General features: G+C 40.7%; 1 protein-coding gene across 2 annotated transcripts in view; it reads right to left on the bottom strand.

Annotated features, from left to right (window-relative positions):
- DDX42 (DEAD-box helicase 42) overlaps positions 1 to 22220 on the bottom strand; it is a 36745-nt gene that overhangs the window by 1803 nt on the left and 12722 nt on the right. Inside the window, exons 3-17 of one of the 2 annotated variants that reach the window (XM_029928045.1) lie at positions 21922 to 22072; positions 17052 to 17113; positions 15659 to 15695; positions 14693 to 14842; positions 11532 to 11636; positions 9391 to 9510; positions 8356 to 8532; positions 7286 to 7414; positions 6598 to 6697; positions 5968 to 6015; positions 5339 to 5436; positions 4126 to 4402; positions 3126 to 3352; positions 1614 to 1724; positions 385 to 486 (exon numbers count right to left, since the gene is read on the bottom strand). In XM_029928045.1, coding sequence (XP_029783905.1) covers positions 385 to 486; positions 1614 to 1724; positions 3126 to 3352; positions 4126 to 4402; positions 5339 to 5436; positions 5968 to 6015; positions 6598 to 6697; positions 7286 to 7414; positions 8356 to 8532; positions 9391 to 9510; positions 11532 to 11636; positions 14693 to 14842; positions 15659 to 15695; positions 17052 to 17113; positions 21922 to 22072 — 1894 coding nt within the window. Of the gene's footprint in view, positions 1 to 384; positions 487 to 1613; positions 1725 to 3125; positions 3353 to 4125; positions 4403 to 5338; positions 5437 to 5967; positions 6016 to 6597; positions 6698 to 7285; positions 7415 to 8355; positions 8533 to 9390; positions 9511 to 11531; positions 11637 to 14692; positions 14843 to 15658; positions 15696 to 17051; positions 17114 to 21921; positions 22073 to 22220 lie in introns of those variants that run through there. The other variant, XM_029928046.1, reaches the window with a different exon arrangement.

The raw sequence follows: 22220 nt of genomic DNA, 5'->3' as shown, positions 1-22220 counted from the left end.
GAGGAGTAAGTACCGAACGAAGATGGGTTCAGAATTTATAAGAACTACAGAATCAAACTCGTCGTACGTTGTACCTAGACAATGGCAATTACTCTCTGCCAGATTACAACAGCCTTAGAGGGGGGGCATGCTCTTGGCAGTGGAGGGAACACCAGCCCTGCTGCAGCACAACAGTCCTGGGCTCATGAAGTCACTGACTGGCCCGCAGGAGATGTCCTAGCTTCTACACCTCCATCTCCAGGTAAGCTACGGCCCGGAAAGCCTGCAGAAGGCCCTTATCCAGCATCAAGAGTATAAGCCCAGGCGCCACCTCAGAAAGACTAGGCCGGTCATCACAGCCCAAGAGTTACTGGTGAAAGCTCGTTTATATGCTTAACTCCAGACCTGGAAAGCTGCTTTCATGGCCGTCAGCCGATCTCCCATTGCTCCTGTGGAGGGCTTGTAGGCCTCATAATTGCTCATTACATTGTTGTTATTTCCTCGGTCCTAAAAAAAAAAAAAAAAAAAAAAAATACACACCCTTGAGGACAGAATGGCCTCAGTCTACTGGAAACAAGTGGGTGCTACAGTGGGAACAGGATATTGTATTTATATTTTATGGGAAAACATAAAATGTTTAAAATGTTTTATTTATCCCTTTAGCCCAGTGATTGTGTTTTGGGGGAATTAACCATAATATATTGGAAATGAAGTTACACAATGCTGAAAGCTAATCATGTGGTAATACTTATACACAGAAATCTGATATTTATGTAATTCTGTAGAGCTTTATGCTAAGGATAAAGAGGCCACAAGGCAGTATCTAGCATATGCATGTAGCATATGCACTGCTCAGGCTCTGAATCTGCTCTGAAAATAAGCCTGAGTCTCAGCTTCAACACTTACTGGAATAGAACTTGAGGTGCCTCAGTTTTATTGTCCATACTTGCTGTCACTGGCTGGTTGTGAAGAGTGACTTAATATACGTGACTGCCTGCAGTGGCTGGCCCTGGCACAGGGTACGTGCTCCGCGTTAGCCTTCACTAGTCAGCGCCTGTGTCCTGTGCATCCCTGTTACTGAGACACAGGAGCAGATTCTTTTCCAGAGAAACTGAGTTAACTATAAAGCTCCAGAAATGGATTGGCGGATTTCTACTTCAGTTTAGGAATCAAAGTTGAGAAAGTCAGTGAGGGGACACTTTAGTTACCTGTTTTGTGAGAAAAGCTAGCTCTCCCCACACTCTGATGCTACTTCCCACCAAATGAAGGAAGCATTCCTGACTTTAGTTACACGATACAGCTAGAGTTTACAGAGTGACATTAGTACCAGCGGGCTCTAGGCCAGTGCTGGAGGGCTTGTAAAAACCGACTTCTGGGCCCCAGAGGAGGGGACAGTGCAGTTTTCAGTTGCTGCTGCCAGGGACCGCAGTCTGCAAACCCCTGCTGATCTAGACGATTTCCTGAGCAGGTCTAATCACCGTGTACACACGGCTGCTTCTTCAACAGAAAGTCACAACGTCCCTGCTAGACAGTGTTCTGACCTCAGGGAGGGCTCCTCAGGTAGAGGAGGACAGCTGTAACCTCTTCCAGGACGCAGAACCAGCCGTAAGGGCACTACTGTAGTCTGGACTCACCGTGTTCTCTGAGCCAAGGCCCGGCCGCTCCCTGTAGCCGAGGCCCCCTCCGCCAATGTTCAGCTTTTTGCCTTTGCCTCCTTTAAAGCGGGATTTCCGAAACCAGGCGTTCTGTATGAACACAATTCCAAGGTTAGGCCACGGGAGGAAGAGGCGGCCAGACAAAGAAGACAACATCAACAGGAAATTAAGGGGAGGGAGGACCTTACTGCTTCATCTTTAGCCAATGTTTTAGGGACAGTTTAGCTTAGTCCACCAAATTGGTCAGGAGTCTTAGCACCTTATCTAAGATTTCCACTGCTGCTGTTTTTCAGGGCTTCCGGGAGAGGAAGTGATTAGATAAGCCTCAGATGCAGAACACTTACTCTGGCCTCTCCTAACTTCCTACAGGAAAATGAACTGATTTTTTTACTTCTCAATCTATTTGTACCACTGGACTCTAAAAATCTGGCGGGTTCAGAAGTGAAGGAAAAAGGTTAAGTAAAGTGAGGTTCATCAGAACTGGCTCTAGGGGCAGACGTCCAGGACTGGCAGCCACGTAACTGAAAGTTAACATTTACCCATAACCCAGAGTATTCCTTTAGCTTATCACTAGCAGAACACTACTGGTCAGATTTATTCAGTTCTCTTCAGACTGCAAACAGGAATGGGAGAGGTTAGCCCTTCACCTGACAATCACATTTTACAATCTAAGTGAAGCACTTCAGAAAGGCACTGACCAGGGAAGCTAATCACACAGTCTAAGCGCAGGACACAGGCACAAAAAGGGATGCATGAAAAAGCCAAAGATCTATCCTGTTTGAAAATGTAGTTTACGATTGGCTCTCTGTAGCCAGGAAAAAGAAGGAAACATCATTCTCGTTCCTGCAATGCAGGTCCTTTACTCCCAGATCCCTGAGCATGTGCAGCAGTACCACACTGTAAGTGCATTATGGGTAAACTATTCTGTGAGCTGGCTTATGAATCTGAAAAATACGAAATCTTTACTACCAGAATTTACACTGAACCCATCTGTAATATGGGGATGACATAATAAGATGATTCAAGATTTAATTCAACAGAATGCCCAACTTTGGATCAGTAATCGAGGCTGTGAAAGGTCTGAGACCTAAGTCCATGAAAAATAGTTAAATACATCGTTTTCTTAAGTCGTCACACATTTTTAGCCCCCCGCCCCCAAGAAGACTGGGAGAAAGAGCGGTAGGGAGAACAGCAGTCATCTTTGGATTAAACTTACAAGTATGCTATGAGGCAAGCAGGCAGACATTTCAGAGGGACAGATTATAGCAAAGAAAGGAACAGCTTTTCAAACATGTTGCTGAGAGGAGAGGATTAAGCAGATCAGAAGAATTTTAATGTCCTATGATACTGATCTGTGCCTCATAAGCACTGTCTCCACCCATGGCCCCAACTTTCCTGTCCTGTTTCGACGTTGATTTTCTCAAGCCTGTTGAATTTTTTTTCACTTAGTTTTACATCCTGGGGCAATCTGAAGTGTGCCCAACCCCTTACCTGCATTGCTAGATCTAGGAGTTCCTTGGAAACATGCTGATTGGCTCCTTCCAAGTTCCGGACAAGGTCACCAGCAAAACTGCTGTCCTTGGGGGTCAGCAAGGTATAGGCCACGCCCTTCTCACCCGCTCGTCCTGTGCGGCCAATCCTGTGAGTGTGAGTATCGATGTCTCGTGCCACATCATAGTTAATGACGGTCTTAATTGAAGGAATGTCCAGACCACGGGCTGAAATAAAAACAACCAAATTCTTTTATTCTTCAGCATGAGTCAAAAAAGCAAAGTAATGCAAATGCTAGCTCTTTAAGAACCCACGTTCCTCTAACCTAGGCAAAGTGCATGGCTTGGTGAGCTAATACACAAGCATTTAATTAAAGTTACCCTTCAAGAGCAAATCCTGCTACTGTCAAATCTATGACCGCCTAAGGGAGAGATACCTTCTACCAAGGTCTCTCTTGCACCAAGAGTGTATAAAATAAAGCCAGCATCAAATTGCTGATAAATTATCTTCTTTTGGGAGAAAACATGAATGTTTAAGGGCAGCTATTAAAACCGAGAACACGGGGCACCTGGGTGGCTCAATAAATAAACATTAAAAAAAACCCTGGAAAACAAAAAACCGAGAACACAATGCCAGCCAAGAACCACACTTCAAAATTTTTTTGATCTTGACTGACGTATGCCCAATGAATGTAAGACAGCCAGTACATTCAGACACACAACAGAGACAGAGCCTGTGACAGAACCGGTTCGACCAATTTTTCCCCGAGTTTCTTCCAACTGCAGAGATTTTTTTTTTTTCCCCCAAAGAGAAACATTAAGTGAAAAGTGGTACAGACTGCAGTCTCGAGGCTCTGAACCACTTGCCTGGCTTGGCGTGGCCAGCCAGGCCGGCAGAATGCCTTCACTCAGCCCGGTCAGGCACTGCAGGTCTTCCACAGCAGGACAGAGCACACTTACAGCACAGAAATGTACGGTCACTGAGCGGAGTCATACTCTACCTGCAACATCTGTGGCCACCAGGACAGGGATGTCCTTTTTCTTAAAGTCTGAAATGACTTTGTTTCTTTCACTCTGATCCATGTCCCCATGAAGCAACCCGAGATTATGACCCTCCTGCTTAAGGTTATTGGCTAGCTCTTCAGCATTGGCCTTTTTAGTAACAAACAGGAGGACACTTCCTGAAGAGGTAAACTCCACCAGACGCCGGGTGAGCCAGTTCCATTTACTAGGCCCAGAGTGGAGAATCTCCACAATCTGTGTCACATCTTCATTTGCCTGAAAAAGAGGAAACAGGACTGTGACGTTTGTGCCAAGGGGCACCTGAACAAGGACCAGACTGCACACTTTCCATCTGCATCTAGAAGAACCCTCAATAGTCCCCTCTTCTCCTCGGACCTTCCTTCAGCAAATCAAGTGCAGCTCAAAACTTCTATTTCTTTTCAAACTGCTGCGCTCTCCATCTTCCCTTTCTTGTATATATACCTAACATCAGCCCAAGTACTTTAAAAGACATTTTTACAGGCCTATTCAGATTCTCCCTAATCAATTTAGCTCCTTTTCTGTCCTCTCCATTCGCTGCTCCTAGCACAATGCACACATGCACACAGCAGGCACTCAAAAATGAAAAGCCGACAATGTCAGAACACTGACTGTACAGAACGTAGGGAATTCAAACACCGGAAGGAATTCAAAAGGGAGCTTTAATTCCACGCCCCAGTTCGGGGAGATTTTCCGCACAGGACATGTGCACAGGTAAGAAAAATGCCATGAGCTCGTTTTCACCAGGCCTTTGCAGGCCCCCGACTCCATGCTGTGCAGTCAGCCTGCTGCTCCTACAATCACTCAAAATGTCAGCGCCGTCCTCACTGACCAGCAATCTTCCAGGCAAAGTCTGCTTTTTTTTTTTTTTTTTACCCCCAAAAGAATTTTTTACTTTTTATTATGGAAAATTTTAAACATTCCCCCAAAAAATAAATGAACACAATCACCTCCCATGTACCCATCACCCAGTTTCAATAATTATTGCTATTTTGACAATTTAGTTGTCCTCCTACCTTGTGTTTTTTAAAACAAACCTGAATCGTGCTGCCTCATCTGTAAATGCATAGTAACATGTTTCTCCTCTTTAACAGTGAGATATTAATTCTATTTTCTCCGTAATCTGAGAAATAACCCCCTGGGGTCCCATCTGGTCCTACTTATCAGGGTTACCTCTCCAATGTCTCCCTGCACCACACGAATAGGGTCGATTAGGATGTCTCTGGCCAGTTTTTCAATCTTTTTCCGAAAAGTTGCACTGAATAAGAGAGCTATAAAAGGTAAATAAATTCTGTTACATAAGCAGTATGACTTCTTGTTTGAATATCCACTAAGCCTCCTACCAACATTTAGAATTATTCAGCTTATAAAATAAACCACCTGAACTTTAAATTTAGTTTCAAAACTGATTCACTAAGGAAAAAACATTTTCCTTTTTCTATTTTTTATACATGTTCAGTGAAGAGAGGGACTGTCAGCATGGTTCAAAAAGGCTCTGGATTTCAAGTCAGGAGATCCGCACGGTGTTTCGCCTCTACGTGCTGGTAACACCGAGTAACTTGGGACAAGTCACTTAATCCTCAGCCTTGGGTTGTCATCCCAAAAACAAGTGAGTTACATCTGATGACCTCTAAAGGTCGGTCACTTTCAGACAAACTATTTTTTATCTCCTCTATTCTCACCAGGACACACAGAACATCATTTCTGCTACCATACTGTGAGTGCTTATAAAATACACAGGTGTTTATTCTGAGTATAAATGTGACTTAATAAAAAAAAAACCCAAACTGCTTCATACATACTCTGTCTGTCAGGACGGACATGACTCGCTATGGATCGCACCTGGTACTCTGCAAGGAGAACAATAAAACATCAGAAGTCTGTACCACAGTTTGGGACGCCTAGGAAAAAAGTCATTTCAGTAAAAATCTTCATATGAGAAGTCATAACTATTAAGGAAAATTTGAAACTCCTGGACCTATCATTCAGTATGAAACCCAGAAACACTTTCCCTCCACCAGCTGGGCTGGGCCCAGCAGTGTTCCCATCAGTAAAGGTGGGTTATTTAGAATTTCACATAGCTGGCTAAGTCAGGAAGGACAGGAAAGCAAAGGGCCTTCAAGGATATAACATCCACCCACCTAAGAACACACACCTTGACCTCTACAATTAAAGGCATATGAATAAAAATATAGGGAAAATATTCCCCCTGTATATGCCGGCACTTCCAAATGTCTGGAACCCAGGCACGCCTAATGTATACTTCCTGAGAGAACTCCTAAAATATTGAATGGCTTAGCTCTATGATCTAATCTTGTACAGGAGTATTTTTAGCTTCTTTCATATAGAAAAAAATTGTTAAGCCTAGAAAGACAAGGAAAAAGCGAGTATCGTGAGGATGGGGGGGGAAAAAACTGGTATTAAAGGCATACCAAATCCCATGTCAAACATTCGATCCGCTTCATCAAACACAAGGTAAGAGACCCTTTGAAGATTTGTAGCTTTCTTCTTCACATGATCAATCAGTCGACCCTATAAGATCCAGAAAATGAAAAGTAAGTATAATTAACGGCATTTACAAGAACTTTCTATAACTGTGCTTCCAGCAAAAGTACTAATAATCCAATCGTAGACTGTAAGACACTGGGTCTGACAGCCTTGGACAGCATGCACTACAGAGCATAAAAGAACAGAAGAACTAAAAACCTAATTGTGGGAAAATGGCCAGAACTATTTTGTGAGGTATTTTTACATGACCTAATTTAAAACCTTATTGATGGGTTTTATTGTTTAGACTATATTCTTCTAGGCAATTCTGACTGTATTCCAAATATCTTTCTGATTCTTGATGCTCTCAGTAACCACAGATCCATTTGCTAAGAGAGCATTCAAAACAAAACAACACAAAAATGATTTAAAACAGAGGAGTATTTATACCTATTAATCTTAATGGACTGCGAATCCAATTAACCAATCAAAATTAAACCAAAGCCACAAGCTGTGATTTATCAGAGGATCTCGACCCTGCTAGACCATGTCTTAGGGGGGGTGCCATTCGGTAACTCGCCTTTTCCACACCGAGAGTGTCTGAGGAGCCAGTAAAACCCAGGACGTACTTACTGGGGTACACACAACAATCTCTGCCCCTTCCTGAAGGGCTTTGGCCTGCTCCCACATGCTCCCTCCTCCATACACGGCCACTGATCGAAGGTTATACGCTTTCCCGAACCGCTTACACTCTGCATGGATCTGCAAGGTTGTTGACGTAACGACATGAACAAATCATGACACTGACAAATACCTGTTACTACTCAGAAGTGAGTTCTGAAAGTAAATGAAGTCACGTACATCCCACAGGCTATGATCTGGATTATCCATTTCTTTTTTCTTTCTTTTTCAAAGAAGTTTTAATGTATTTTATTTATTTTTGAGAGACAGAGAGACAGTGTGAGCAGGGGAGGGTCAGAGAGGGAGGGAGACACAGAATCTGAAGACAGGCTCCAGGCTCTGAGCTGTCAGCATAGAGCCACATGCGGGACTCGAATCCACGGACCATGAGATCATGACCTGAGCCGAAGCCAGACGCCCGACTGACTGAGCCACCCGGGTGCTCCTATTCATTTCTTTTTCACTTTTGTTCCTGACCTTGTCGTTACTGTTCTACCCAAATAAAACGAATGAACCCAGGAAGAAAACACAATTTCCAATGTGTTTTCTTTTCTCTTAAAATAGTGGTCTCTACAGAAATGCATTTCATTATATAGAAAATACATAATAGTACTTTCCAAAAGTTTCGTGGTAGCACAACATGAATGTCCTTAATGGCACTGAACCACACACTTGAAAAATGATTAAAATGATAAAATTTTATGTTCATTTCACCACAGTTTTGAAAAAAGTTTCCCAGGGCACCTGGGTGGCTCAGTTAGGTGTCTGACTTTGGCTCTTGTCATGATCTCATGGTCCGTGAGTTCAAGCCCCATGTCAAGCCCCACATAGCTATCAAGCTGACAGCAGAGAGCCTGCTTTGGAGCCTCTGCCCCTCCCTCACTCTTTCCCTCTCTCTAAAGTAAACATTTTTTAAATGAATAAATAAAAAGTGAAAAAAGTTTCCCAGTTAGTTCTACTCAATTGACCAGCTAGTCCCACATTAGTTCATATACGAAAGGGGGCATTCTACAAGTACATACCTGCTGGCAAAGCTCCCTAGTAGGACACACAATCACTGCAATTGGTCCATCCCCTGGTTCTAGTTCCTTCTGGTCCATTATATGAATCAACATGGGCCAGATAAAAGCTGCAGTTTTGCCACTGCCTGTTTTGGCAATACCAATCATGTCTCTACCACTTAATGCCACAGGCACACCCTGGAGAAAAAATAAAGTATATCCACTATAAACTTTAAAATTATAAAGATGTACTGAAGGAAATCCTAGGGAAATCAAGGACATTCCTTTCCAAAGGAACAAAAATAACCCGATGGGTTATGCACACGGTCTATAAACTAACAGTGAATACGAGCATTTCCATAAACTTCCCGATTTATAGGAAATATTATCATTCTCCTTATGTGGATCGGCCACCATTTAGAAAATATGAATGACTGTATTTTGCTTGAGATACAGAACTAAAAAATTTCAACACAGTGTAAGTGGGTTGCTAAAATTAAAATTTCCACATGAGAAGGTAGATTATCTTACTCATTCACATACAGAAAATTCTCATATTCTGTATAGGAATGAATAAATCACATATATACATGGAAACAAGTTATTACTTCCAGTTACAGAAGTGAGAATTTTCAAGTCATAGACAAAGGAACCCTAGTCACCGACAGTGCTGTATTTGTCTACCACACAAATCTTTTTCGTTAAGTTTAGGCCAATGAATTGTTTTCTTCAGGTCGTATTTTCAAGATGTTTATCAGATACAAAAGAATACTGCCCAGGCCTTTTAGCAACATCTTAGGATGGTAAATAATTCACTTCTATCCTTTAATTTTCAAAGATTTCAAAAATACTCTTTGATTTCACGTATGTTCTTTTCTTCCCCCTTAATTAAAGCAAAAGTTGAAGACTAAGCCAAAGAGGAAATATTTAGCAGTTTCTTCCCACGTCAATATAATTCTGGACCAAATACTGTTTACTGCTTTGACCTGCTTGTACAAGAAGCATGGTCACTGGACACCACTCTACTGGGTCTTTCTCTCATTATGTGGTACTCACCTGGCACTGTATTGGAGTCGGCTGTGTGTACTCAGACTTCCGAATCTGGTGCATAAGTTGTTCATCAAACCCAAAATGAGCAAAACTACTTCCTGGTCTAGGAGGTGCAGCACCAGAGACCTAGAGATAGAGACAACTCCCAGGAATGACTCATACTTCAAAATAAGCAGCATCGGAAGTTCAACAGTGTTTACCTGTGTCTTGTACTTAGCTTGCGTATAAAGAAGGGAAAATACAAGTCTGTGGTCACATACACTGAAAAGGTAGAACTCAAATAATAATGGACCTAAAACCTCACATAAAAAACTCCATGTTAAATATTCCTGAGATAATTTTCACATGATTTAAAACAACTAAGTGCCCATTTGCAATGACATGAATGGAGCTGAACGGTGCTAAGTAAAATAAGACAGAGAAAGATAAATACCATTATGATTTCACTCATAGGTGGAATTTAAGAAATAAAACAGATGAAAACGGGAGGGAAGGAAAAGTAAGATAAACAGAGAAGGGAGATAAACCATACGAGATTTTTCTCTGCAGAGAACTGAGGGTTGCCAGAGAGGAGGGGAGGGGCGCACAGGATGGACTAAACAGGGGACGGGCATTAAGGAGGGCACCGGTTGGGATGAGCACTGGGTGTTAAATCTAAGTGATGAATCACGAAATTCTACTCCTGAAACCAATACTACACTATAGGTTAACTAACTTGAATTTAAATAAAATCTTGGAAAGAAAAACAAACCACAGATAAACTGGGGAAAGTATTTTTTAAATGACTAAGAACCTAGAAAGCTTTTTTTTTTAATGTTTATTTTTGAGAGAGAGAGACACACAGAGCATGAGTGGGGGATGGTCAGAGAGAGAGAGGGAGAGACAGAATCCGAAGCAGGCTCCAGGCTCTGAACTGTCAGCACAGAGCCTAACGTGGGGCTCGAACCCACGAACTGTGAGATCATGACCTGAGCTGAAGTCGGACGCTTAACCGACTGAGCCACCCAGGCGCCCCTCCTAGAAAGCTCTTAAATCAAGATTAATTTTCTTATAAGAAATAAAAATGATTGATCAATGAACTGGGAAAAGACATGAATATTCTTTTCTGCCATTCTGCATTAACTATTAACCACATGGTAGAAAAAAATGAAAATTTACTCTTCGAATAAAATGAAAAGTGCAATGGAGCTCCAAATAAGACAGGTCTATACACACTGGATACAATCTACTGTCTCCAGTTTTAGTTCTGCTGCAGAATTAGTATCCCACTTAATGATGGTCCACAGCCACTGACACACATTGTTCAAACTTACCCAGGTGAAGAATGGGGTTTATAAGCTCCTTTTTGCCTTGCAAAGCTTCTAATACTGATATGTCTAATCAGGATTTCACTTAAAAGGGTTTTATTTTTATTTTTGCGGGGGTGGGGGTGGTTAGCCTTGGAAAACTGACAATGTGCGCATATGCACACATCCTCTCTGGGAAAACAGAAGTTCAAACATCACGTAGAAGCTGGTAAGGCAGACAACAGGCCAGAAAGCTGTCCGCACTAGAGGAGATCGTACTGTATTATCTCCGTGTTTCATTTAACTAACACGCAGCAGTGCTTAAACAATGTGGTCAACATGCAACCCCAAGCTTTTTGGCAGACAGCTTAGAACTATTATAAAATGATTACTCTGAAATGAATGTTAATTTCTTCTTCTTCTAACTTTTTTAAACGTATGCTACATATAATTTGAGGAGACCTTAACTTTAAAATATCCTAGGACTCCACATATTGTTTGCATCTATTAGTCATGTCTCCTCTTCCTGAAGATGAGACCCTTATCCTTCATTTCTAGCCCACCCAACACAGTTCCTAGCACACCATACTCACTGCAGAATTACTCACTGACTTCAAGGTCACAATGACTTATTATTCCAACATATAAAATTGAATACATATTCATGTGTGTTGCATTTAAGATATAACAATTCTATCCTAAAATAGGTGGAAGATTAAAACAATAAAATCAAGACACAGGAGCCTCTATCAAAGATAGACCAAGGACCATTAGAAATGACGGTTATTTTAATTTGGATAAGCAATAATACTAACTCCAAAGTAATTAATATAAAAATATTTGGCTTCATGGTTGACTTACCCGAAGATTGAGCTTATGACGGAGATCTATTAGCTGCTGAGGGGTGAGGTTGGTTATCTCTTCGTGCTCATTGTAAAAATTTTTTTCAAATGGTGGATAGTCAATCTGCAGGTCCAATTATTCAAAGTTAGTCTAGAATTCAAGAGTCAATCCTGTAAGTTTGATTTTAATACAAAATAACCTTTTGCACATATTACACAAATAAAGCCTTAACCAGCTAGTGAGGACAAAAGAATTCACTTATTCATAATACACATCTCAAATATACAATGTCTTTTCCTATATTCATTTTCAATGTAAACACCAACGTACTTCCTAAAGACACTCTTAAAGGATCCCTTGGATCGGAATAATCCTGATGCAGACTAAGGAATCTACAATGCCAAAGGCCTCATTAGATCAATGTTTTAAGGACATTGCACCCTGTAACATTTAAATATATGTTTTGGAATAAGCTGTTTCATAGCTCTAGCATTTAAAAACATTTCTAATATTTCCTTTGAGGAAAGCTCTGCCTTCAGAGGGAGTTCTCTTTTAAAAACATGGAACTCTATATAACTTTTATAAACTGTATGGCTAAGCATTTCCTATTGCAAAGAGGGGAAAAGTCATTAACACTCTTTTCCTAACTTATTGTACTGGGACTATAAAATAGGCTATCAGGGGTGCCTGGGTGGCTCAGTTGGTTAAGCGACTGACTTCAGCTCAGGTCATGATCTCATGGTTGGTGGGTTCAAGACCCACACTGGGCTCTTTGCTGATAGCTCATAGCTTAGAGCCTGGAGCCTGCTTCAGTTTCTGTGTCTCCCTCTCTCTCTGCCCCTCCACCACTCACACTGTTTCCCTCACAAATAATAAACATTTAAAAAAAAAAGGCATTATCACCACTTAGGAATTTGGCTGATTCTCTTTAATCACACGATAGATCTACAATAAAATTATGTTAATTCTGGATATAGCCTAAAGTTTAATGATCTTTTCATGGTATTACCAACCAAGTAAGAAATAAGTTCCCCTTTAGTACTACTAATAGGACCTTTTGGAATGCTGCACTGAGCTGTTCTTCAGTTCACTTTATCAGAATGGAAGCTCCATGAGGGCAAGAATTCTTGTTGACAAATTTTACATAAAGATATGTAATTTTCTATGTACAGGCATGAAATGAATAGAGCGACAAATGTACAAATACATACATGACATGAATGTGAAGACAGCTACTTGTAGGCAGAAAGGTTATCCTTTCCACACGGCTTGTCCCGCCAAGCAGACTGCCCACAGCACAGAGCAGCAGTGGGCCGCGCCAGCAGGCTGAGGAGGCCTGAGAGCTTCGCCAAGGGCCTCAAAGGGCTTCTGAGAGGACTGTTCCAAGTGCTTATGCGTTTCTCCTTACTAGGCTGTCATCCTTTGTCACAGATGCTCCCTCCCCTATCAGTCTCACATAGTTTCATCTGCCACAAGTAAAATACCAAGGCACTATTTGGTAGCATCTGTGTAAAAGGAAACACTTCAAAAATTGAAGACAGTCTATACCCTAGTCTTACCAGTGGTTCTTCAAACTTTTTTTTTTGGTCTCAGATGCCTTTAAAAATACAACAAGCTTTTGCTTGTGTGGGTTTCATGCAGTGATATTTACCATATTAAAACTAATACTAAGAAATGTCTTTTAAGATTTATTATTTAAGAATACACTCATTATACTTCAGCATATAAGCTTTAATTTAAAAAAGTCATAGCCTTGTTTTAAATTTTTACAAATCTCTTTTTTAAAGATTTATTTAAAATTTTTTTTTTGGTGTTTACTTATTTTTGAGACAGAGAGAGACAGAGCATGAGCAGGGGAGGGGCAGAGAGAGAGGAAGACAAAGAATCTGAAGCAGGTTCCAGGCTCTGAGCTGTCAGCACAGAGCCCAACGTAGGGCTTGAATCCACAAACTGCAAGATCATGACCTGAGCTGAAGCTGGACACCCAACCAACTGAGCCAACCAGGCGCCCCACTAAAGTTTTATTTAAGTGATCTTAATCTCTACACCCAATGTGGGGCTCAAACTCATAACCCCGAGATCAAGAGTCAGATGCTCTACCAATGGAGCCAGCCAGGTGCCCCTTTTTACATATCTATTTAACGTGTGACTTAAAAGAAATTGGTTCTTACTCGATTCAAATTGTATACAACATATTGTTTTGATTGAAGCCTATGAAGAAAGTCTGCCTCACAAACATATGTAACTGGAAAGGGAAGAGAGTATTTATAGTCTTTTCAAATTATTGTGGATTTTTTCCCTTCTTTGATAGTATACTAAGACTTGATAAGTGGTCACCCTTTTTTCTTTTTATTTAAGCAGTGTTTATTTATTTTGAGAGAGAGAACAAGCAGGAAAGAGGGAAGGAAGGAGGGGGAGGGAGAGGGAGAGGGAGGGAGGGAGACAGACAGACAGACAGGCAGGCAGACAGAATATCCCAAGCAGGCTCCATGCTCAGCTTGAGGAGCCCTACATGGGGCTTGATCTCATGACCGAGAGATCACGACCTGGTATCAAAATCTGGATGCTTAAGTGAGCCACCCAGGCACCCCTGAAAATTCTTTTGACCTTGTGGACTCCCTGAACAGATCCTTCTAGAGTCCCTGGACCACACTGTCAGAACCACTGTCCTAGACCTAGGCTCACTAAGGCATGCAAGGTCTAGTCTGGTATTTAACCTGAATGAAATACCAATTTTTTTCAAGTAGATACACCAATATCCTCATTCTTTTTTCCTGACTTAAGGAAACTATAATTGCTAGTTCCACTTTGAAGAAACAGTCTTTCATCTGCCCCAGATCTGAGAGAAACAAGACTTACGGCAATTAAAAAACATAAGTGGGCTCAAGGGCCCATTTTTAAAGGTAGATGATGGTCTGGAAAACAAGTAGGATCACTTGAAAAAAATTCTTAGCTTAAAATCAAATGGGAACAAGTGACTCAGCTGGACCTTGAAAAACAACACAGACTACAAAGCCTCAACCACAGGGCAGACACGAGAAGATCCCGAAGAACGCATATTTTTCATGACATAAGGAGTATGAATCATGATTACTTAGATTTGCAAAAACCTAATATTAAAGCTAAAAAGAACTATCAGCTTTTGAAACAAGAATCAAATTCAGCAAGAAACAGCATACCTCTGAATGATCAATGGGAGGAAGAGGATCAATGATTTTTTTGGAAGGTGCAATTGGATTTCCATCGCTGTCATATTCCAAATTATCTTCTTCTTCCTCCTGAACCACACCAGCAGTTGGGTTCTCTGCCATGTACCGAAAATAAGCTTCCTGCAGGAAAGCACAAGAACATAATCACACCCAAATACAACGAAGAACAGTTCTGCTCCTGTAACTGGTGCACACAGTATACCAGATGACTGCACAGTTTAAATACCTACCAAATAAGGCAAGACTTTTACTAGCAATGATCCCTTTAACAATAGCAGTATTCAAAGGGACAATCAGAAAAAAATGAATGAGACAGTTAGTGCTATACAATGATTTAACTCCTTTAACAAGAAGCTCTACAAATCTGTCTGTCCCACAGTCTTCCAGGGGTGGGGGGGGTCTACCTATCCTGCCCAGAGCTGTGGAGCACAGCTGTGGATTTGCCAAACCAAGTTTGGAAGCTGACCCTGATTAGAAGGGTCACAAACCTGGAAAGGGCTACTGCTCACTCTGGTTCCCTTCTCACCATCCCATAACTCAGCATTGGGGAAAAAAAATACTAAAGGACAATCAGTAAATTAATGTTCCATCTTGAAATACAAGAATCACAAATAGACCCTTAGAAAGAGGTAGAGGTTAGATGTTGCTAGAGGCTATCAGTAGATCCCATATTACTTCCTGATTTAGCCGTCTAAACATTAATTTTGAAAAAAAAAAATCAAGCTGAATAAAGCTCATGGTTTTTGATGTCCTAGTTGATCAAAAGTTCCATCTTCAACATGGGGGAAAGCCATGTGAATTTTTCTATTACCAACTAGTCATACATGTAGAAAAGGAGCAAGGAATGGCCATTTCAGTGAAGGCAAGCTCTAGCTTGTCCCCAGAGTAGACTTTGTGGGGTAAAAATAAAAGATAGAAATACTGCATAGGACTCACTTGGTCATCTTCCTCTTCAATGTCATCTCGAATACCCCTGGAAAAACAAGCGGAGAAACAAACTTCCCTGCAAATGTTCCACATACCCAGCTCCACACTTACAGCAGATTAGTGTTGAATTCCATACACCGGCACAGGGACACTCAACACTAACAATAATAAAGCAGCAATAAGCACACTGTAAACTAACCATCCATCATACATGTGTGGCTTCACTCTAGAAGCTGCAGTTTGCATGGGATGATACGGTACCCCATACACGTCAATTTCTAACAAAGGTAAGGAGTAAAAACTTGAAGACAGATACCCAAGGATCCTGGCCTTGTCAACCCCATACGACAAACACAATGCAGTTGTGAAACACAATTTAAAAAACAAACTGCAGTTTATTTAAAACACACACACACACACATACACACACACACACCCCTCTCTATTTGGTAGACACTAAAAAGAGTGTCACAATTTTCATGTTCCCCAGTGTTTCTAACGCTGAAGTGACTGGATTTAGCGAAAATCCTTGGGGACAGAGAAAAACGACCTCAACTCTTTTGTAACTTTGGTACTAAAATTCCTAAGCAGTTCCCAGGGAGAAGGGGGCCATCGCCTCTCAGGAGCTACAGAAAGTATGGCTGCTAAGTTCCCACAACCATGTCTTTCGGATGAGACCTTCTGCCTGACCTAGAGCACTTGCTCCTCTCAGGGCAAGCCACATCACCAGTGTAGGGCAGCGGGAGAGGGCACAGCACACAGGAAGCACCAAAGAGAGGGCTGAGCCTCCATGTGGCACAGGAGCCTTGGGTGGGGCGGGGGGGGCGGCCTGAGGCAGGTGGAGAAATCCAATACCTGTGCCTGGGAGCAAAAGCCTCAAGAGGAGTGTGTTCAGCAAGGGAAAGAGGAGAATTCTCTTTCCCAGAAAATAAACTATTTCAAGTTCTGGTCAGTTGCTAAAGCATGATATCACTCCTTAAGTAAGCCAAGTTATTTCATCTATTAATAATGTACTTTTTATGATAATAATCACCATTACTCTTCATAATCAATCATATACGCATTAACCTATTTTATATTAATTATGGGACAAAACTCAGAACAATGAGCCCAAACTTTAGTAATGACATTCTCTTAACTCCTACTGTAATTCACTCGTGTATCTACTAAAAAACTATTTATAATTAAACGCCAAAATATTATTCTACTAAAAAGAATGATTATTATTGCAAATGCAAGACTTCTGTGATCTCTATTACCTACAGAAATAATATTCAAGATACAGGAATAACTTCAAGTCAAGACAACTGTGTATTTTTTCTCTATGAACTTTGGGGGAATAAGCTTTGTAATACTTTAGCACTTTTCATGTAACCTTTTGAGGGAGAAGAAAACAACTTACTTTACGTTTTTTCTTTCCTTGTCCTTTTCTTCAAGCCTCTTCATGTCTCTAGCTGCCTGATCCTAATGAAACAAAAAGCTGAATGGAATCATATCCACTGAAAACATTACAATGGAGATAATTTTATACAGTATTTTTAGGTCTGAACAAGTGCCATCACAGTTTGGGCTGTGCATTTTGACAATTATATCTTGATGCAATCAAACTGCGCCTTTGACATTTTTTTAAATCTTTAATTTGAAGGGGAGAAAGCAGAGGATGGGCAGAAAGAGAATCCCAACCAGGTTCCGTGCTGTCAGTGCAGAGCCTGACATGGGGTTTGAACTCACAAACTGTGAGAGCTTGACCGGAGCGGAAATCAACCGAGCCAGCTAGGCCCCCAACAATTTTTTCGTAGGGAAATACCTAAATGTTCTAAAGCCTTGGCTATATATGGGCTGACTGCATTGCATACATGAAAAAATTAGAAAAAATGCTTGATTGGTTACTCTTTAAAAAAACTGAATTGTGGCTGTTAAAAGGCCTTAAATGCAGGCAAATTAGCCTTTCTCAAAGCATAGTTTAAGTCCTTTTACATCAAACTACGGATGGGGCTGGTAAAAAAAAAAAAAACCTGCAAATTTCTGGATCTGACTTTGGAAAGACTGATCTCAACCTGGGGTGATACGGTCCTTAGTGGACATTTGGCAACGTCTGGAGACATTTCTGGTTGCTTCTGTGCGGGGGTGGGAGTGGGGAGCAGGAGGGGTTGTTACCAGATCTAGTGGACAGAGGCCACAGATGCTGACAAACATCCTACAACACACAGGACAGCCCTCACAACAAATTATCAACCCCCAAATGCCAAAGTCCTGAGGTTGGGAAAACACTGCTCTGAATCTACCAAATCAGAATCCTTGGAGATGAAGTTGAACGCATCTATTTTACATTTTTCACAGGTAATTCTTATATACAGCAAATTGATAATCACTGATCTAATTCTCTGTATTATACATATGAAAATCAAGGTCAGAAGAATTCAGTAATTTTCCCTAAGGTTTACACACATCTTGCACTACTGTTTCTTGTTATAAGTTTTTTTTTCTGATTTCTATGATTTAAAAAACTGTCACTAACTATAACCTAGCATGGTCAGGTGTTCTATCTAATCAAATGTTCTTAATAAAGAGGAGTTATTCTAAAATAAATAAACTACTACATACAAACAAATCTACTTTTCAAAGATCTGAGACAGATATACAATATACTCAGTGTAGCATAAGGAAAGGGCCACAAACACAGGACATATTTTTTAAAGCCCACATAAATCTTTTTTGTGAAACACTGGCAAAACAATAAATCTTCATCTTGAGTTCAAACACTAGAAAAGTTTACTTTCCAGAAAAAAATATACCTGAGATCAAAGATTAATGCAATACTGTGGCAACAACACTCTTTCCAAGATGACAATATCCTAAAATCAGCAAAACCTTCTGATACGATACGAAAAGACACCCAGCAGAATGACACCGTATCAAAAAGATTTACCCTCCTACAGCTTCAACTACTTGAAATGCCAAGCAGGAGAAACTGGGCCTTTTTTGGATGCTTCCACTCAAAAAGGGTTATACCAACTTGCATTACTAAAAATAAAATCTGAATTTAAACTGAAAAAAAATCAAGAAATGATTTTTCTTTTTTTTTTTAATTTTTTTTCTTTTATTTATTTTTGAGAGCCAGAGAGAGACAGCATGAGCAGGGGAGGGTCAGGGAGAGAGGGAGACACAGAATTTGAAGCAGGCTGCAGGCTCTGAGCTAGCTGTCAGCACAGAGCCTGACGCAGGGCTCGAACCCACAAACTGTGAGATCATGACCTGAGCCGAAGCCAGACGCTCAACTGACTGAGCCACCCAGGCGCCCCAAGAAGTGATTTTTCTTACTCACCACTAGGGATTGCAAGATATAATGAGAAACAGCCCTATGGGAAATGTCCATACCTCAAGACAATGGGGGAGAAAAACACATAAGACACCACGAAATGACAAACCATTTATTGCCTTCACTTGCAAAGAGAATCATGTTGCAAAGCACATGGAAGTTGTGAATAGTTCTGGTGAGTGTTATGGTGGAAATACAGTGCTACAAGAACTCAGATACAGAATGACACAGCAGAAAGAATATGGGATTTGGAACTGATTCCAAAAAGTGCATACTCTTTAAGAGGCAAGTAATTGGGAGTTATTCTAAATCAAAGATGGGCAACTGAGTGAGGGTACCAATCTGACAACTGGTAGGAAGTAAACCAGGATAAGAATAGTTGTTTTCTTTAGATATAGACATATTGTGCTTTCACTTTAAAAGCAGGAATACTGTAAAGCGGCAAGCTGTAATTTCTCCTGTATCACACAGCCCTGAGTCTTTTATTTTCTGGTATTTGATAAGAAGCCTAAGCTCAGAAAATTATTTCTCCACTGTAAGAAAACTACAACACAAGTGTGATGATAAATGGTTTTAAGTGGCAGCCTCGAAGTCAAGAAGATAAAACAGACTGACAGAACTAAGGTGAACTAGGAAAAGAAAGCCCCGTCTGAAGCAGGCAGGCACTGGCTCAGCACAAGTATATTTGTGCCATGCAAGGATGCAGGCTTAATACTGCCAGAGGGTCCACTTTTCAAGAGTCTGACCTTTTAGACAAAATCTCCTGATCTTAAAAATCCTGGCCCACATGCTTAAAAGGCAGTATCTAGGCCAAACAAAAATATTGACATTGGATGCTCTCTTCCCTCCTTTCTTAGAGAGGAGATCTGACTTAAGACTTAAATTACGAGTAACTGAGAAACCTGGAAGGACTTTATTTCATCAGCAGTGAAGTGACAGTTTTTATTAAGAGGAATAACACCACAAACAACATGCTGTAGTCTAATCGCTCTGTTTCTGTATACCACATAAATGGGAGAACAGGGAGCCTAAGACACGGAGAAAACGTAGACTAGGCAAGAGGTAATGAAAATGTAAAGCAGCCTGATTAGAGGGGAAGCAGAAAGGAACAGATGCAAACAAAAAAAAAAAAAAACAACACTACAAAGATGAACAGAACTTGCCAAATGAGGGGAAAGGTAACATGATTTACTGGAAAGAGCTAGGTTCTCTGGACAACTAAGCAAGAAAAAATAGGGTCCCAGCTCTACCACATAGCACCAATGCGATTTAGAGCAAAGGATCATGCCTCAAGGGTTCAGTTTATAATCTTATTAGTTAAAAAACATTTCTATGTATTTTTTCTGCCAATCCCCATTGTTATTTTGAGGATTAAATGAAGTAAGTCACGAACATGTTTGATTATCTGGCATTAACAGGAATACGCAAGACAAAGATCTGGTTGAGGAAGAAAAGATGCCAGGGGGACACCATCCATGTAAAAATGGCCAATATGTTTTAGAAAAGCAGAGCTGAAGCCAAAGAGAAACTGGAACTAAAGACATGAATTCTTCACACAGACGTTAAGCTTTAGGTCATTAGGAATGTATAAAGAGTGAAAATAGCAAATCTACATCGAGATGTGTAGGAGTAATCGTATTTGAGAAACTGGGTGACAGACAACAGTCAGATACATATGTAATGATTGTTTCTTGGTATGATGATATGGTAGTTATGTTTTTTAAGTGTTACAGAGATGCAGAAATACAAATGGATGAAATGGTGTATCTGAGATTTACTTTATTTTTTTTTTAATTTTTTTTTAATGTTTTATTTATTTTTGATACAGAGAGAGACAGAGCATGAGAGGGGGAGGGGCAGAGAGAGAAGGAGACACAGAACCGGAAGCAGGCTCCAGGCTCTGAGCTAGCTGTCAGCACAGAGCCTGACGCGGGGCTCGAACCCACGAAGGTGAGATCTGACCTGAGCCGAAGCCGGAGGCTTAACCGACTGAGCCACCCAGGCGCCCCTGAGATTTACTTTAAAGTACTCTAAAAGAGAGGGTTACATGACACAAGACTGGCCAACAACGGCTCACTGATAAAGCTGGGTGAAAGGCAGGTGGGAGCACATTATTCTACTTTTATATGTGTTTGAAATTTTTAATAATAAAAAGTAAATACATAAAGTCAGAGAAATGGAAGAAAAAGGACAAAACACAAAATCACCAAAGTCTAGTGAGAAGAATTTTAAGAAGGAAGTAGTTACAAGTTTCAATTTCTACAGGGACGTCATAGATGCTGATACTGATAATGAGAAATAAGGGGCGCCTGGGTGACTCAGCTGGTTGAGCATCTGGCTTCGGCTCAGGTCATGATCTCACTGCTCGAGAGTTCGAGCCCCATGTTGGGCTCTGTGCTGACAGCTCAGAGCCTGGAGCCTGCTTCGGATTCTGTGTCTCCCCATCTCTCTGCCCCTTCTCAGCTCATGCTCTCTCTCTGTCTCTCAATAAGAAGTAAATGTTAAACAATATATATATATATGTTTAAAATGTTTAAATGTTTTTAAATGTTTAAAAACACATAAATAAAAGAAAAAAATGAACATTAAAAGTACAGAATACAGAATTCACAATTTTAGCAAGTTCCTTATAGAAGTTTAACTGCCTTACATAAATATGTACTTAATAAATTGACACTGAATGAGATAATATTCATTCCATTAAGGAAATACAAAGAAATATTAAAACAAAACACATACACACACACACAAATCTTGAGCTACTCTGATTTTTAGGCACTGATCTTCTCTGAAAATGCTACAGGGTATGTGGATGTATGTTTAGAAACTTCAGAGTAGGAGAGCAAAATTCTCACAAAAAAGGGCCAGAAAACAGATTCTGAAGGACTGAACAACTAGGTAAATTTGATATATTTCTAACTTCTGAAATTGGACAAACAGCCTCAATACTTGCCTCCACTTCAGCCATGAATGCCTCCAAGGGATCATCATCGCTGTCAGAATCTGGGGGTTTGGAATGGAACTGCTGGCGCGTAGGCGAGTTTTCAGCAGGAATATAAGGTAAATCAACATTGCTAGAGTCTTCTTCCTCATCTTCAAAATACCTGAAATTAAAATGCATGATAAATAAAGTGAGTTTTTAATTTGGGGTTGGTTGGTGGAGGCTTTGTTCAACAGAAATTTCTATTATGGTGTGTGTGTTACTATTAAGAGATCTGAACTCTACATGTTAAATTAGAGATCTCCAGGCTT

The sequence above is a fragment of the Suricata suricatta genome, chromosome 17 (genome assembly GCF_006229205.1).
Source record: "Suricata suricatta isolate VVHF042 chromosome 17, meerkat_22Aug2017_6uvM2_HiC, whole genome shotgun sequence".
Classification (NCBI taxonomy): domain Eukaryota; kingdom Metazoa; phylum Chordata; class Mammalia; order Carnivora; family Herpestidae; genus Suricata; species Suricata suricatta.
The sequence above is the reverse complement of the archived record's forward strand: the minus strand, read 5'-3'. Positions and strand labels throughout refer to the sequence as shown.